The following is a 16,475-nucleotide window of genomic DNA, read 5'->3' as shown; positions in this document are numbered from 1 at the left end:
CTTCCTCTGACTGCTTCCCATTCTGTATTTAAATTACTTGAAGAGTTCCCCCGCCTATAATTCATCATTTCAGATGTTAGAACCCTTCTTAAAGATGCAGAAAGGTTTTCTACTGATTTATTCTAATGCCAGCCATTCTAACCAAAAATCACAACGGATTTGTTGTAATTGTCTGATCCATCACTGGAATGAAGGAATTCTGCATTGAAAGATCTAGTTAGGTAAGCATGAAAGGTTAGGATGGTGCTGTGGTAGGGCTAGTGTAAATAGCCCAAATCCCATATATGTTCCCACTAAAGTGGGAAAATTATCTAGGACATACTTCTTCCATCCTAGATAGTATAAAAAAACAGAATTTTGATGAGGAAAATATATGTACTGCAGTGGTGCTTCAGCTTTTAATCATGAGCTCACAAGCACTGGTATGAAGTCATTTTTTATTACGGTACAGTGGTCTAAAGCCAAAACCAAAGTTGAACTACACGTTCATTAATGCAACCATGGTATGAAAGAAGTAATATTATTTTTTTTCTCATTCATTATTGTAGAAAAGGGCTAAAAAATCATCTGTAAAATAAAAAACATACATCTAAAAMTATTTATAAATATTTTTCTAAAAGAAATGTACATTTTTTTCTTGTTCTTGGTGCTGGCAATCACACAGAATAATTAAAGGCTTGAAGGCAGACCATTTTTGATCTAGGTAGCTCACRAACCCATAAGAGAAGAGTCAATCCCAAGCTTGTGGCTCAGTTTAAGTCAMCTAATTCTGTAATGAGTGTTGATTTTACTGTGCTATTAATGTCTTCTTTATGACAGTTTTTATTTTCCCTTTTTACCTGGTCTTACCAGTAGCAACACTGCTTTGTGAGACTTGGCCTGTAAAGAAGCCCTTTCCACACCTGTGTGAGCATGTTGTCATTATTCCAGTGCAAAAATGGCCAACCTCTGGTGTGGGACAACATAAAGAGTCCACCTGGCTCATTTGGGGTTACCCAATACCCCTTTTTCCAAAGGCTGCCAGGTCAGTGTCATGTATGTGGGAGCCTATGTGATGTGTGGAGCAGGAGAGCTCGTAGCTGTTAATTATGTGATGCATTTCTGTCTGGCTGGGTGACTGGCAAGGCATGGCACTGTAGACTCTTGGTAGACCCATGTGAGCTCTCAGAAAGGTTTGACCACCCAAGTACCACCCAAGCTGAGATGGATGTGTGATTGATAAACAGTGAAAGGAATGAAACCTGACTGGCTAGAGAGCCAGATGTCAAATGCGAAACAAAAAGAAAAAGCCCCATGGAAATCACTGTTGTTTTTCTTCAGTGTCGATATAACCAGAGTGTCCTTGACACAATATTATATGAGAAAATTATTCATTMAATGTCTTGGCTTTCAGATTGATGGGTTCTTCTTCATACCTATATWTGTGTACTGTGGCAGAATTTGAACAAATGCTCCATTTTGGATTGAGATGGCTTGGAAATGTTTGTGAAAGTATTTTTGATGGAACAAAGATGTGTAGGCAGTATATTCAAGCTCTTTTTGTTAAAAAAAAAATCACATAACTACAAAAACTACCTATGCATAATATCAAMCAGATGGATTTCTGGTCCTGAGGAAAGGGTCTTGTTATCAGGACTAGAGGATTTTTTTTTGAAATCTTGTCCTTGTTTTGACATGACTTCACATGTGATTGTTAAGTCATTTCAGTCAGTGTGACTGTGATTTATCTTRTCCGTATGGAAACTATTTTGCAATTCTCACATACAAAATCTCTGATAAGTGCAGATAACATAATTATCATACAAAAAGGACAGCTGTGAATATCCATTTCTGACACAGATASTTTTTTCAAAATACAAGAACTTTAATGTGGTGAAATGATGGAAGTAGTGCTTAGAATGACAGGAATTCTTTTCCTTTTTCAGCTCATGTGTCTCTGTCCAAAGAAATGTTAGTTCATTATTTTTTCAGTGTGAAGTGCTTAAGATTCTGTAGCATAATCAGATTTTGTCACAAGAACCACAGGGGAAAGCCAGATGTGCAGCTCTTAATAGCTGGAAATGAAAATGAATTATACTTGGGGGAGTATCTTGTGTGATGAAAGCAAACTGTTGTAGTGCTGTTAGGCTTTAATATGGAGACATGAAACATTTTCAAATCCAAACCCATCAATTTGTGAAAGATTAGATTAAGCCCCACARTTATCATCCTGTGGGCTTACATTTCTCACCTCTGTATATTTCTCACACCTAGTATATGTTTGCCACTTTCAGGTCATCTTCTGTTTTATTTGTGTTTTTCTCACTTGTTCATGGTTTCTTTTCCTGCTTTGTGTAACTACCACTTGTGATTTGGGGCTTTAGGAGTACAAGCTGGTCATCAGGGTGGTGGCACAAAACATCTGGGTTGAGGCTGCAGTCTGRCTTTCCCCTCAACAGGAGCACTTAGATTTTTGGTTTAGATTTGGGCAAGAGTTTTTTACCAGCCCTTGCTGTTCTCCCCCTGCTGAAGTGAGTGAGTGGGCTCAAAAGTTACCGGGATAGGCAGAGATATTGAAATGGTTTGGAGGACACACAGGAGTCAATTGCTGTTAATATTTATATTCATCTAAAGACAAAGGCAACAGCAAAACATGAAAGAAAGCTGTATCAAAATATTATGGGCTGTATTCTTACAGACCAGTAGCCTTTTCTAAGTAGAAAAAAAGCTTAACATTCCTCATTTCCTTGTAAATGCCAGCTGCGCTATGTTTCAGCCTTTTACTAGGTGCTTATACAGTATTTTCACACACATCCATACACAAATTTGTTTCCCCTATGCACAGAGCTGAGAYTATTCCTTTAGGAGCAGAATCTTTTAGGCTGGAAAAGACCTYRCAGATCATCAAGCCCAATYKCTAACCTAGYTCTGCCAAGTCCATCACTAAACCATGRTCCCAGGTGCCACATCCACACATCTTCCAAATACCTGCTGGGACAGTGACTCAGCCRCTTCCCTGGGCAGCCTGTTCCRATGCTTGACAACCCTTTGTGTAAAGAAAGTTTTCCTAGCATCCAATTTAAGAAACTACTGTTAGACATTTTTCATCTTCATTTTTTGTCATGTAATGTCAGTGTTTTTACATGCCATTTAAACCTTGCTTTCACGGGAATTACTTACTTCTTTCTAACCTTTCCTATGACCCCCAATAATTAAATTTCAGAGTGCTTCAGAAACAGTCATAAATTTGTGTTTACATTATCATCCTGAAATGCAGATTTTCTTTTCCCATTTCACAGATAAAGATGTTCCAAGTGTCTGGTAGGTAGAACAAATTTGATGGTGGCCAGTTAAAGGTGCTTGGAACTAGATGCCTAAAAAATATTAACATTTTGTAGCATGTATTGAAGCAAGTTGCAGTGGTGACTTTTCAGTATTTAAGACAACTCCAGGGGATGAAGTCTCAAAGAAAAAGAAGAAATTTGTATTTGTTACTTCATGGTTAATTCCAGAGGAACTGAATTTCTTCTCATGAGCTAATCCTCGGAATTACCAGATGGAGCCTGATAGAGCACACCATGTAACACCACGTGGGACAAGACTGAGGTCCAGTGGGTACAAATGGTCAGTGTTTGAGCATGGCAGGGTGCAAGTCGGTACTCAAGCACTTCGGTCCTGTACAACTGCAGAARTTTAGTCAGACCACCCTCTGAATGATACGAAGTCTCTCCTGAGGGCAGGTATTCGTTCCAGCCTGCAGTTTGGATACTTACTGCTCTTTGATGTCTTAGACAGACTGCCAAGGTGCTATCATGATTATCTAGCAGAAAATACACTGCAAGCCAAGAAAGGTTTTTCTCGTGTAATCTTTCTTATAGGGAAGGGCTGACGAAYCGTTTTTAAGTAACGCAGGATAGAGAGATTGTGTTAGAGCAGCTAGGCTTGCTAATCACAGAAAGTAACCATTGTTTGATGTTTCCATGAGAGAGCCCTCCATTAACTGCAGCTGAACTTGACTGAGTGTGAAATTAAAAAGGAGACCCAGATTTCCAGACACTCCCTCAGGTGCTCAAAAGTATGCTAACTGGCACTGTGGGAGACCTCCTAAAACAACTAAGGATACTTAAAGGAAAGAGGCCATGACAATGTGAAAAGAAAACCTTTGTATTATCACTGAACCCACAAAGTTGGTCAAGATCAGTCACACTGTATTAACTGTTAAATTTCAGGCTTACATGAAACACTTCTTTTTGCTAAGGTCTGGTTCCAGCTGTGCTTGGTGAACATCTGCAGTCCCAGGAACTGAAGGTGTTTAATACTGGGCAGAAAAGTCTTTGAAAGTGAATGTAAGAGAAACTGTCAGGAGACTGMATATTAAAGCATTGCCTAGCTTTARGAAAATGGTTTTAAAACTTAAACTTGACAGACATAAAAGGTTTTACAGGCTACATTGGCTTCTGGTGGCAGCTAGAATCTGAGACAGGAATTGTGGAGACCTGATTGCTGATTTGCATTGTGGCACTGGAGACACTTCAATCTTTATTTTTTTTGCTCCCTGTAAAATGAGGGAGGCAGATCGATCCCACAGATACCTACTGGTATGTAATCATGAAATTTGAAGCTCTGGAACCTAGTAGCAGTGCAAAGTATTTAAAATGTTTTCTTGGTCCATGTTTATCATCCACAATATTGAAGTGTAAGATGGGCTGTATCCTTTGTCTTGAAGGTTGCTGTATGATATAAGTCTCCATGGAACATTCTATTTTAATGCTTGGTTCTTTAGGAAGAAATGAAAATACCATAAATTCAGGATTATGATATATTGTAGGATTAAGGGAAAGTCTTTAGCCAAGAATATGTACATATATCAGTTTACTCTGCTTTGCTCCATGTGAAAGATCTTTGAAATGTTTTCTGATTTTGAGAGACAATGTCCCCTGAGTAAAAGCAGTATTTATCATTTCACTGTTGATATGTGAATATCATTCAGTTATATTGGGATTCTTGTGACATGAATATAGATTTTCAGATCTAGCTGTTCATTTTACTGGGGTAGTCTTTCTGATGGAAACCTTTTGTGTCTTTGCCTGTAGCTGCTGTTAACCTCCATATAATTGTCATTGTTGTTTCAAGATTTAAAAGGGAAGCAAAAAGGTGATGGTCTCTGAAAGCTTGTGCTGTAAAAAGAAGTATATTACATTTCATTTAATACTCTCATTTGTAAAGCAGACTTTGAACATTTACATGTTGTTGTTCTTTCATCATTCAACAAAATTAACTGGGAAAACTATTGTATTATAAACACAGCCTTAAAAATCTTATTTGAAAAAAACCCATCAAAAAAAAAAAACCCAATAAAAAAATCTCGGTGATCGTTTAAAGAAGGGACAAGCTGGACTCCTGTGGAATGATATCTGATAAGATAGGCTGTGGTATGCACACTGAAAAATGATACCTAGTGTTACTACAAGTTAATGTACATCCTGTAATTTACTATAATGTATTTTCAGAGCCATGAAGCCTGTGCTGGTGATCTCTAGGAAACAGATTTGTCTGTTAGCCAGCTAATTACCACATAAGTGCCCAGAGCAAGTACCTGCCATCTCCTTCATAAAACTGTGCTAAGCACAAGGAGATAAATAGTGACAGAACCCCATCTTGAATTTGTCTACATTGTGCTGCTATGTTCATTCTTCATTTWAAGTCATTATTTGGGTGACTGTGATTTTTGAATTGCAAACTTTTTCTGTTTAGAAGATTTCTCAGTTCTGTTGTGGTTCCGGGTGCTGGCTGGAATGCTGGCTGTCATGTCCTTTGATTCTGTCACAGTGATTGTCACCCCCCACACCTTATTACAAAAAAAAAAAAAAAAAGCTCAGAATCCAGGCATCACACTATTTTTTAAAGATATCATGTCTGACCTTGAATGGCAGGTTATTTTGACAGTGAATTGTTTGTGTAGTGGAAGGATACTGAGTCACTAAGTTTAATAGCAGCACAAAATACAAATATCTAAAAAAAGAGTCAAGTCCTGGCTGGAAGCATTTATAGGTAAATATAAAGAAACAGGCTAAAACAAGTGGGTATAATGAAACACAGCACAAGACTGTGTTTTAAACATTTTGGAGGTGGTTTTTGGCTTGTGTTTTCTCAGATGGTAGTTTCTCTTGTTTTTGTTTCTTGTGTTAGTGGGCTTTTTGGTTGTTTCCTTCCTCCTCAAAGTGTACAAAGGAAATAATTTAATAAGCCCCAGTTGCTCAGCCTTCTGTCTAGGATCTAAGTGCTTTATGAATTTTGAGGGCTGATTGAGGGAATAATCTGAAAGACTGGGGGAGGAAAAAAGAAGTAGATAGACAAGGGCTTACCCTTAGGTAAGAACATGGAAGAGAGMAGAGAGATCTCTGCCAAGAAAAACAGCAATGCAGCCTTACAGTAATGGTGGGAATTTACAGAGAGAAAACTGATTCATTTTCTACTCTTAAATAGGAATATTAAAATTTTAATTTAATGTTAATGCGGGAGGAGGAAGTTCCAGATGTGTGTCTGTATGAGATGACATTACAGATTTATGTTCCTAGTGGCATCTCTGCATTTGTTTATTTGAGAGGCCACGTGGTCAGATGATGCAAGAGAAGGACAGGGAGAAGTAGAAGGAAAGGAGAATGGAAAGGAGGGATTGTAGCAGTAACCAAGCTGAAAGGTGCTTGAGTAGTGAACAAAGTGTTGTTTTCTATGCTGATCAAAGGGATCAGACAGATTTTGYCAACWAGCTGTACAGGTCAGGGGAATGCCYTAGTTAAAGATGGTCTCCATAAAGGATGACAGCTGGAAGGAACTGTCAGATTGAATGCAGATGAGCTCCAGGTGAATCAATCTCTGTAGACTCCCATTATTACCTGTATAGATGGTCCGGCTTCCAGAAGAATGCTGACCCGCTTTGACCGGGTCATTTGTAGCCATCTTGGTGTAAATTAGGGACTGGGAACTGTAATGAGTTCAGCTTTGTATCATGGAGAAGGTCGGGGCTGAGCACATGGCCTGTGGAGGAGAGGCTGAGGCAGCAGGCTTTGTCCAAGCCTGGAGCAGGGATGGCTTCAGGAGACTCCAGCAGAGGCCCCTCAGTGCCCTTGCAGAGGYTCCTGAGAAGATGGATTCGGGTGCTTCGCAGTGGCAAATGTGGGAAGATGAGAGCCTGGGGCCAGGTGGAAATGACAGGGTCACACTGGGTATGAAGAGAAGCATTTTCCCCATGAAGGTGGTCCAGCAGGGCAGCAAAGGCCCAGAGAGGTTATGGTTTCCATCCTTGGATTTTTTCAAAGCCCGAAAAGAAGAAATAATAGGAAACTCCTTTGCAAAAGGGCTGCTTTTTCCCTCCAAAAGGTTTATCATTTTTTAAATGGGTAGGTAAACTCTCTGTGTATTGGGAATCAACAAATTCCTAGGAATGGTGTACAGCTGATGACATCTGACACAGTCATACTTGTAGACGGCATTTTCTCCTAACAGCATAGTACTGGGCAGTCTTTGGAATTCATGGTGGCGGGAATGCTTCTTACAGGAATTACCATGTTAATTCCATTAGGAAAAACTATTTTCTGTGCCATTTATTTTGTAATTTAAGATCAGCATTCCACATTTGCAGAAGGCTGGTAGAATTTTTAAAGTAATCAATCAAAGGAGCTCTCTTAATACCTACAGAGCTAAATGTGTCTTCYGGAACTATTCAATAAAATTCAATTTACATAATTTTTTGGATGTGTAATCTATGTGACCATCCGTAACTGTTTGTTTTTTTAAATCTGAAAAATGCCTTTAAAGTGTAATAGCCCAGAGTTTCAAATAGTGCAGCAGGATATGTAATGCATATTTTAACATGTTTTCTTTAAATTTGTCACACAGACTTGTCGTGCATGATTATATAAAAGTCCATATTTTTAAAACCAGTAGTACAAGTGTGTGATGTACTTGGTTGGGCTAAAAAATTCAGAAGTCTAATTTATCTTGAGATATGCTCAGTCAAGTACTTTTTCACAGCAGTTAGCTAACACTTCAAGCTCTAACAGTGCCCCTGAGCCATAAAAGAAATTTGCATGTAAGAAATGTTTTGAATCTATTAAAACCTCAGCTCAGAGCTAAAGAGTTTCTCTTATGTCTTTGTTGACTAACATGAAGTGAGATCTTACAAAAAGCTAGGCTGTGATCGACAGATGCCAAATCTTAGGTTTTGATGTGATTATATATTTCTTTCATGCRTGCTGGTTTAATCTGGGACTAGAGTTTCAGAAAGACAGCAACCAATGGGTCTGTGCAAGAGTACACAAAATATATTAYTCCTGGCAGTCGTCAAGGCAGAATTATTCAAAAAATAATCTGAAATGCATTTGATCATACACTYGAAGTTTTAATAATTTATATATACCTTATTAGTCTTGTGTTTACTTTGTGACTGCCAAAACAAGATGAAAGGCTGCCTCCATGGAAATACAAGATGCTTAGCTCAAAGTGTCTGTCTTTGCATTTCAGTTTGGTAATTTCCCTTCCTCCCCTCATTTTAATTAATAGTATGTAGTTTTAAATCTTAGAGTACCTATTCCTTCATTTTGGTCCTGTTTAGTGAGAGCAATGCTTAACAAGTCTACCAAAGAGTTAGTGGCCTATTGAGACTGAAACTTGTATAAACACATATTTTTGGAACTTCTTTACCTTAGGKCTTCCTCCAAGCATTTTTTGGTTAAAAGAGGCTTTGAATTTAGTTCTAAATTCCACTTAAATTAATCATTATGATAATCTTTCTAACTCTTGTAACTACGAAAGTGTGATTTCTGAGCTCAGCTTAAGGAACTGTTGCACTCAAACTAGTGATTGTGTGTGGTAARTATCACAGTTCTATCAGTTCAGCATATTATAGAAGTCACTTAAAGATTTCCTTAGAAAGCTAATACACTGTGGATATTTTACCTAGAGACAGAGATACAAATGAGGGCTTTTCAGAATTAATGCTTTTTTTCAAATGAGAGCATGGCAAGTGGGCCACTGTAAATGCTAGTTCAAAAAATGACATCTTTATCCCCACCAAGGTTTTTTACACCAAATGTGCATAMAAATACATATACAGTGTTTTTCACTAATGCAGCTGTTTATATGATACTTGTGTGTCTGGAAGAACTGCGTATAGTCTTGGCAGGCCCTTCCCTGCTGTCTAGACTGTGGTGAGGGCCACTCAGCCCTTACTCAGGAGGGAGAGGTGGCAGTGACATGGTCCCCTCAGCAGAGCTCCCCTTCCCACTGGGGGATTTGTGCCACGTCTCACTGAGCTGCACGACAGACTCTGAGGAAGAGGCATCCACTGGCAGGTGTCTCTGAGYGATTATCCTGGGTTTAAAAGCTCTGTATGAATCTCGGGATGGGGACAAAAAGACTGTCATTTTCTGCAGGAGCCTTTCAGTCACAGGGAGCCAGATGTACCTTTTTTTTTTTTACAAATGCATATTCTGWGATGATAATGAGGGAAATTTTYGTGGAAGCCTRTGGYATTACCCATGTGWCAGGGAGAATTTTGGGCCAAACTARAGRATAKTACTTAGAAAACAGGGATCAGATGAACATACTCTTTACTTTCCTTGAAAGGAAATATTTGGCAGGATCACCTGAAGAGATGTATATTATCAAAAAGAAATGCAGTAGTATTTCAAGTGGTAAGCTGTGAAGTACATCTGCAAGAAAATGGTCACTTCTGTTTGCAAATAGTGATCTTTTTGTCCTTCTACAGAAAGAAAATAAAAAATGAGTTTAGTGTATCTGTATGATCATCTTATTTATTGGAAATTTGATAAAGTAAGGAAAAAATGGATCTCACAGCTTTACAGGCTGACTTAGATGAACAGCTACTGGGACAGCTCATTGGTAGCATTCAGCTACCACTGGAATCTTGTAAACCACGCTAAAATCTCCTRTGCCATTCTGTCCTACTAGCACTATGCAGCACTACCTAATGCATATGCAGTGCATGTTGCAATAGAGGTGTAAGAAAACAGTAAGGTAACACAAAAARGCAGTATAGGCTATGTCTGATCAAAATTATACCAGTGAGATGAGACTATTTGGTTTTTGTTGAAAAACAGAAAAACTGTTTAACATAAACCAAWTGCCAGTGAAATCACTACTGAAAATTGCAGCACAGAAACATTATTGAATACATGAAACACTGATGTGCTCAACTGTTAGTGAAGGGGAATTTTTTTTTTAAAGTCTCTGAAAATATTTTACAAGTTGTAACTTGTATTTGGGGGTTTTGCTCACTGTCCCTAGTCTTGCTGAGACATGTAGATAGGAACTGAAGCTGAGCATGAAGAGGAGCATTGAGGAGAAAGTTACAACGTTATTTATGAAATACTGGCCCTTTTTATCTGTTTGCCAGGGGATAGCATCTAGTCTTGTACTACTACATATCTGTGACTTTTACCATGCAGTGTAGAAATATTTAATTAGGAATCAATAGTCTGATTGTAGTTAGTAAAATTTTAAGTCATGAATCAGTGAAAAATAAATATCAGAAGAAATAAGACTTTATTTATACTGATATTTTTACAGCCCTATTCATTCCTTTAAATCACTTTAGCCTTAGTGATAATGTACCAACAAGACACGTAAAAACAAATCATTATCATAAATTAAGCACTTCAGATGAGTAGAGATTTGTGAGACCATACAAAGGAAAGAAAGGCTTTATAAATGYCTATAAAGAAGAAATTGCAAAAGAATTTTGATTCTTTTGTAAAAAAGACCTTAATAATGTACATTTTCCAGTTCAATTTGCAGGCAAAGTTTAATCAGCTTTGATTTGAGAAGATAAAATAGCTGTGGCCAAGTAGTAAAATTTCAGATGCCTTAGAAATTGATTGCAATTAATAACAATAGGTTTTGATTAAATTAACATGTACTGCACAATATAGGCTGAAGTCCCGGAGTAGAGTTGTTACTGTGCCTCACACTGCGGACAGCTACACCCCAATGTGCTTACCATTCCTTTCTTCTGTTTGCCCAGCTGATAGTCCTCTATGTGTGAGAAGTCATCCTCATTTCATAGTTCACTTGGTCAGAACCCTCTGCCTGTGCGAATTGGGGACTAAATCAGCAATAACTCATATGTTAGAATAGCACTTACTCCAGGCTGTCATTTGCCCCTTTGATGCTTACTTACCTTGATGCCGGKAGTCATCATTATTTTCCTTCTACAATTACTATAATGGAGCTGATTGCTGAAATGGAAAACAGGAGGCAGTTACAGAAGGTTTGAATTGTGCTGTCACACTTTCATGGGCAGGCACCTTTCTTGGAGCTTTGATATTTCTTTGAGTTTGCCCAGAAATATGGTAAAAGACGGAGCGGGCATCTGGTCTGTATTTTCATGTGGTCCTATTTCAGCTTCTTGGAAATARAAGGTTATTCAGATAGGTACTTCCTAGGTCCCTGATTGGTTTTATACAAAATGTGAAGGGGRAAAAAAGAAATGGTTTAATTAAAAATATTTTTTAACTGGAAAATATCAAGCCAATTAAAAATCCAACTGATCTCARTTGAATTCCCAAGACATTATTGAAATAGATTGAGGGAAACAGAAATGATCAACAGAAATATTGAATCTCATGATGCAGCATCATTACACCTTTGTTTAATAACACCTTTACCACTCACATYTCTTGCAAATGTCATCAGATTACAGTTTCACTGGATGCTCTTTCTTTTGAGTATCTACAATGCTGAAATGAACAAGGGTTCAAGAGAAAAGAGCTTTTTATTCTTTTCACTTMGATTTTCTGCTGAAATGGTGACGCAATATCTGTAACTTGTGCAGCAGTTAAAAAAYCTCATATTCTTGAGGATCTTGGTGCTTGCAGTCAGGTTGGGAACGGTAATGGCAGGCACAGCAGGGAACTGGGATTCAATATGCTGAATGAGAAGGTGAGTGTTTTAGCACAGCTGCCTCCTGAGGGTCAGGGGAAAGGAAAAGCCCTGTGGGAGGATTTTCAAGCACCACTGAGCTGGCAGACCAGGAGTCGCTGATTGACTTTAGAAGATCCCTGCTGTGCAAGGGATTGAGTGTTGTGGTCCCCTTTATCACTGGTTCAGCATTTCTGTTGGAGAAGCCACAGATCAGAAAGTAGTGAGATAACAGCAAAACAAATTAAAAAATAACCATCAAACAACTCTCTCTTATGACAGTGAGGTCTGGAGATTTGTTTCTGTTGCTCACAGCTGCATTGATTTTGCAGTTAATTTCATTAGAAAYACTGATTTTGTATGGCATTTATAAGATTCATGTATAAAAAGCTGATGATGATGATGCAGTGCAGGCTGAATTGTTGGTGTTGAAAAGGACATTAATTTGAACCCCAGTATAAAGAGGAGATTGTATTTGGTATGTACAGTCAGRAACACATAACACAGTTTCAATCTTAATGTGTGCATTTCTTCACAGGAGTTCAGACGTGCAYCACAGAATGGCACAAACTGGAAAGCACAGCCTTCTGCTGAGATCCCAGTGAAAACACGGCTGGGCTCGTGGATGGCTTTGCAGTTCCCATGGCAACAGGAAGGAGGTGGACTGAAGATCCTGTCTGTCAGCCTGGCTCTACTGGCAGTTCTTGTTATGTTTTACTACGGAGGAATGAAAACAGAACTGTGAACTGAATGGGGCTTTTATGAAAACAATGAAATGGCTGTTTAAAATCTTCAAAAGGAACACTTCTACCAACAAATCTTTTTTCTTTTTTTCTTTTTTTTTAAAGGAAAGAAAAAAGCTAATATAAATTGGGCAATAATTTGTACTCACTCTATGCCTTTCMTGTCATTCAAAGGAGAGAATGTTAATAAGCCGTGAGGAGGCCTCTCTTGCCAAAACCTGAGATCCTTGGTTGGCAGAACAGTTTGTTGCATCTTTCCTTTTCTTTTTTCCTAAAATGATGCAATGTTTGCATTCCATGTTCTTCATAATTGCTGTATCAGGTAAAATTGCATTARGTTTATAAGAAATCTTTCCATTGAGTGATACTGGTAATCTTTTATATGGGTAGAATATTTAAAGGTTTCCTAAAGATTTTGTTTGATGCAGTGTGATGGTTTGATATCTGTCTTTTTACATTGGAATGAACACTGCAAGGCCATTAAAGTTTGTCATTTGTTGCTATTTATTTTGCTGTCTTGTCTGAAAGATTTTTTGCCTGCCATCTTGCTTCTCTGAACTCCACAATGAGTTACTAGGCTTTGTTAATACAACAAGAATTAWCTTTTACATAGAAATAGTTACAAAGCTGTTGGGTTTTAAAAACTGAATGGGAATATGTAGTTTTGGTGATAGAGTTTTGTTAAAAGATGGATTTAATACAGTCTGTAGGTTTWATACAATGCTTAGAGAACTACATGTGAATCTCTATTAGCTATGTGTTGGCTCAATAAGACAATTATTACTCTGTTAATGGGGAGGTTGCTTTTGCATTTTGCACAATGAAAATTTCTGATTACTTTCTTSAAGCCATTTTTGTCATGACAGGATCTCCACACCTCCTGAGAATGTGCTGGTCAGCCAGGGACTGGACTGTGCCAGTTTCTTCTGGCACCCGACTGCATGATACTGTTGGATTGTTCACGCCTTATCACATTTTTGAATCTTCATCCAAACTCCCACTTGCAAAGACTGTTTAAAATCATAAGAGCAGGAGCTGTTGAGGTTTTTTTTTAATGTTTGTGTCATACTTTGGTGGAGCTGAGCTGTCTTATATCAGGCTGTTGTGGTTTAACCCCAGTAGGTGGCTAAGACAGAGCCACTCWCTCCCCAGCAGTGGGGTGGGGGCAAGTATCAGAAGAGTAGAAGTGATAAAACTTACAGGTTCAGGTAAAGACACTTCAATAGGTAAAGCAAAAGCTGCACRGSMAAGCAATGCAAACCAAGGAAATAATGCATTCATTACTTTGACAGGCAAGCCCTGCTCAGCAGCAGCAAATCCAGCATAGCCCCATAGCAGTTGCAGTGAGGAAAATTAACTCAATCCCAGCCAAAAYCAGTACGCTGTCTCTACAGCGCAGGGGAATAATCCCCTAGCAGGAGTGCTTTGTACTTTATAAACTGGGGATTCATAACAGTTATACACAATTAATCAGGAAGTTCCACCATGGTGCTTTCAGCACTGCCTGTAAATTATGACAACACATGTAACTGTCTTCAGGAAATCAGGTGTGTTATGACTTGAATATTATATTTCTTATAGCAGCTGCTGAAGGTCATGAGCCAAGACTCAAAATTAATGAATGAAAAAAAACAAAAAAAAAAAAAAAAAAAAAAAAAAAAAAAAAAAAAAACCAAAAAAAAAAAAAAACCAAAAAAAAAAAGAACAACCCCAAACCAAAAAAGCCAACAATGCTCTTGGTTTGCTTCTGTTTGTTGGGGTGCTTTTTTTCTCAGGCTTTCTGTACAACAAGGAATATTTAATAATCAGTAATTTCCTTTTTTAACAAATCTGAGAAATTCTCAAAAAAAAAAAAAACCACCAACTTGACTCTGGGAGTTGAAGTTTTCAGGAAAATACCACAGATTGCAAGATTCTCAGGAAAACTGTGGATTGGCAAAATCATTATATCCAAGCCAAATTTTCACATGTGATAGGAATAATCTATGCAGATATGTTCTGTGCCTCTAGCATCATCTCTGTCAGCCACTCTAGCTTATCTAATCGTGGCAATTACAGACTCATTGCATCAGCTATTACAGAGATTTACGAAGCTTGTGATTTAGATTCTGTGCATCATTGGCTTTAATGGGACCAGCTTTTTTTCTTAGAAATAGTGTAATACATTGAAAGAGGCCAAAGAAGAGTTTGTAAATGACATTGCCCGCAGTATATTTTTAAACTGAGCTTTAATCTGATAAAGTAGGAACTGTTTTTTGTCACATGTTTTGTTGCCTTCCTTTAGATTTTGAAAGCGGTTTTTGACACTTCGTGTTGTAGAGCAATATTGTGTATGTCATTGTTTTCTGTTTATGTACAACTAAAGCTTACAAAGCCACCCAGCTGAACAAATCTGTTTTGGTAAAACAGCTCACCTGGACCAAGCCTGGTCTGTCTGAGGCTACTGGTGTAGCTTGGGAAACCTCAGTGAGTGTGGAGTGAACTGTACATCTGCCTTGCGGAACATCTCATCGGTGATTTTTGATTCCATTTGGATCTCTGAATGCTTCTAACTGCCCTGCCAGGCAGCATTTTTAATTTTTATGTCAACATTATGTTTGAGACCTACTTCCACCAAGTATTCCCTTTTTACAAGCCATCAGGATGGGTGAKAAATCTGCTGCACTCCAACTTAACAAGGTTGTTGCAGGAGCAGTTACCTCACAGTCAATTGATCCCACTTTTGCACGTGCTGAACACTCATCACTAGAGAACGTGTCTGCTAATAAGCAATCTACACTCAGAGCAATTAGAGCAAAACAATAATATAATTTCCATTTGATACCAAGAAAACCTCAGCTATTTTTCTTAAATGTTTGTGGTAGCTCTGAGTTCTCTTTGGGTGTTTTCAGTGTTTGCATGCCACAAAACCACCCTGAGCAACAAAGACATCTTAAATCTCTTGAGAACAATATTAATGTACAAACATTTTATTTTSTACATGTGCACTGTATGCTGGAGGACTTTGTGATTTAATCTTTTCATTGTACCCTTCTATGGTGTACTTGTTTGTGAAAAAGAGTATGAAATAGAAGTGKTTTATGTAATGCTTGTTCTATAAAGCAAGAGTGGGAGGAAACGGTGCTTTTTGAGGAGACTCACCTCTGTTACATCATTGCTTGCACATCTCTGAACATCTGACAACTAGTGTTAATCTAGTTTCGTTCCCCAGTTCAGCTTCCCCTATGGAAAGCTGGTGTGATTTTTGAATAACAGCAAGTAATATCTGAAGTGGCAGCAACTGGCAACTCTGACACTGAGCTTGGCTGTGGCCATTACCCAGAATCCTCCTGCTCTTCTTGAGAAGCAATTACAATTTCACAGGTTGGAATTAAAATTCCCTGCAGTATGCAGGAGAGTAACTGAAACTGTCAAAGTGATTTCAAGCTGCTAATCTCTCGCTGCTCCAAGAGTGAAAATAGAGCCCCTCTTACCCAGGCACAGATCTGACAACTTAAAAACTCGAGCCTTCCACTACATTTAGATACATATGGAGAGTGGCTTGATCTGCTCACAGAGGATATTTGTAAAGATGTTATGTCTATGAACATTTGTGTGTTATTAACAAGTCTATCTTTTCTAACTTTAAGACGTGTGTAACTTCAGGGACTAAGATGACTATAAAAGAAATCTTATGCAAGAGCTCTGACAATTTGGAGGAATGGGTAGGCATGTGCCTGTTTGTGTGAGGCTTATTTAAATCTTTATTTATGTCTTCTCAAACATGTATTTTTTGCTAKAAAAATTGCTTGTAACTTTCCCAGATTTTATTTT

At 38.1% G+C, this 16,475-nt stretch overlaps 1 protein-coding gene across 2 annotated transcripts in view; it reads left to right on the top strand.

Moving 5' to 3' along the window:
- CDKAL1 (CDK5 regulatory subunit associated protein 1 like 1) overlaps positions 1-13,169 on the top strand; it is a 378,644-nt gene extending 365,475 nt beyond the window's left edge. For both annotated transcript variants that reach the window (XM_057377905.1, XM_057377904.1), the window contains exon 15: positions 12,458-13,169. In XM_057377905.1, the coding sequence (XP_057233888.1) occupies positions 12,458-12,664 (207 nt within the window). In that variant the 3' untranslated portion in view covers positions 12,665-13,169. The remainder of the gene's footprint in view (positions 1-12,457) is intronic.
- The last annotated feature ends 3,306 nt before the right edge of the window (positions 13,170-16,475 follow it).

Source organism: Malurus melanocephalus, unplaced genomic scaffold (assembly GCF_030028575.1).
Source record: "Malurus melanocephalus ecotype Western Australia unplaced genomic scaffold, MMel_1.1 scaffold_332, whole genome shotgun sequence".
Lineage (NCBI taxonomy): Eukaryota > Metazoa > Chordata > Aves > Passeriformes > Maluridae > Malurus > Malurus melanocephalus.
Note: the sequence above shows the minus strand (reverse complement) of the source record. Positions and strands in the feature narration are given on the sequence as shown.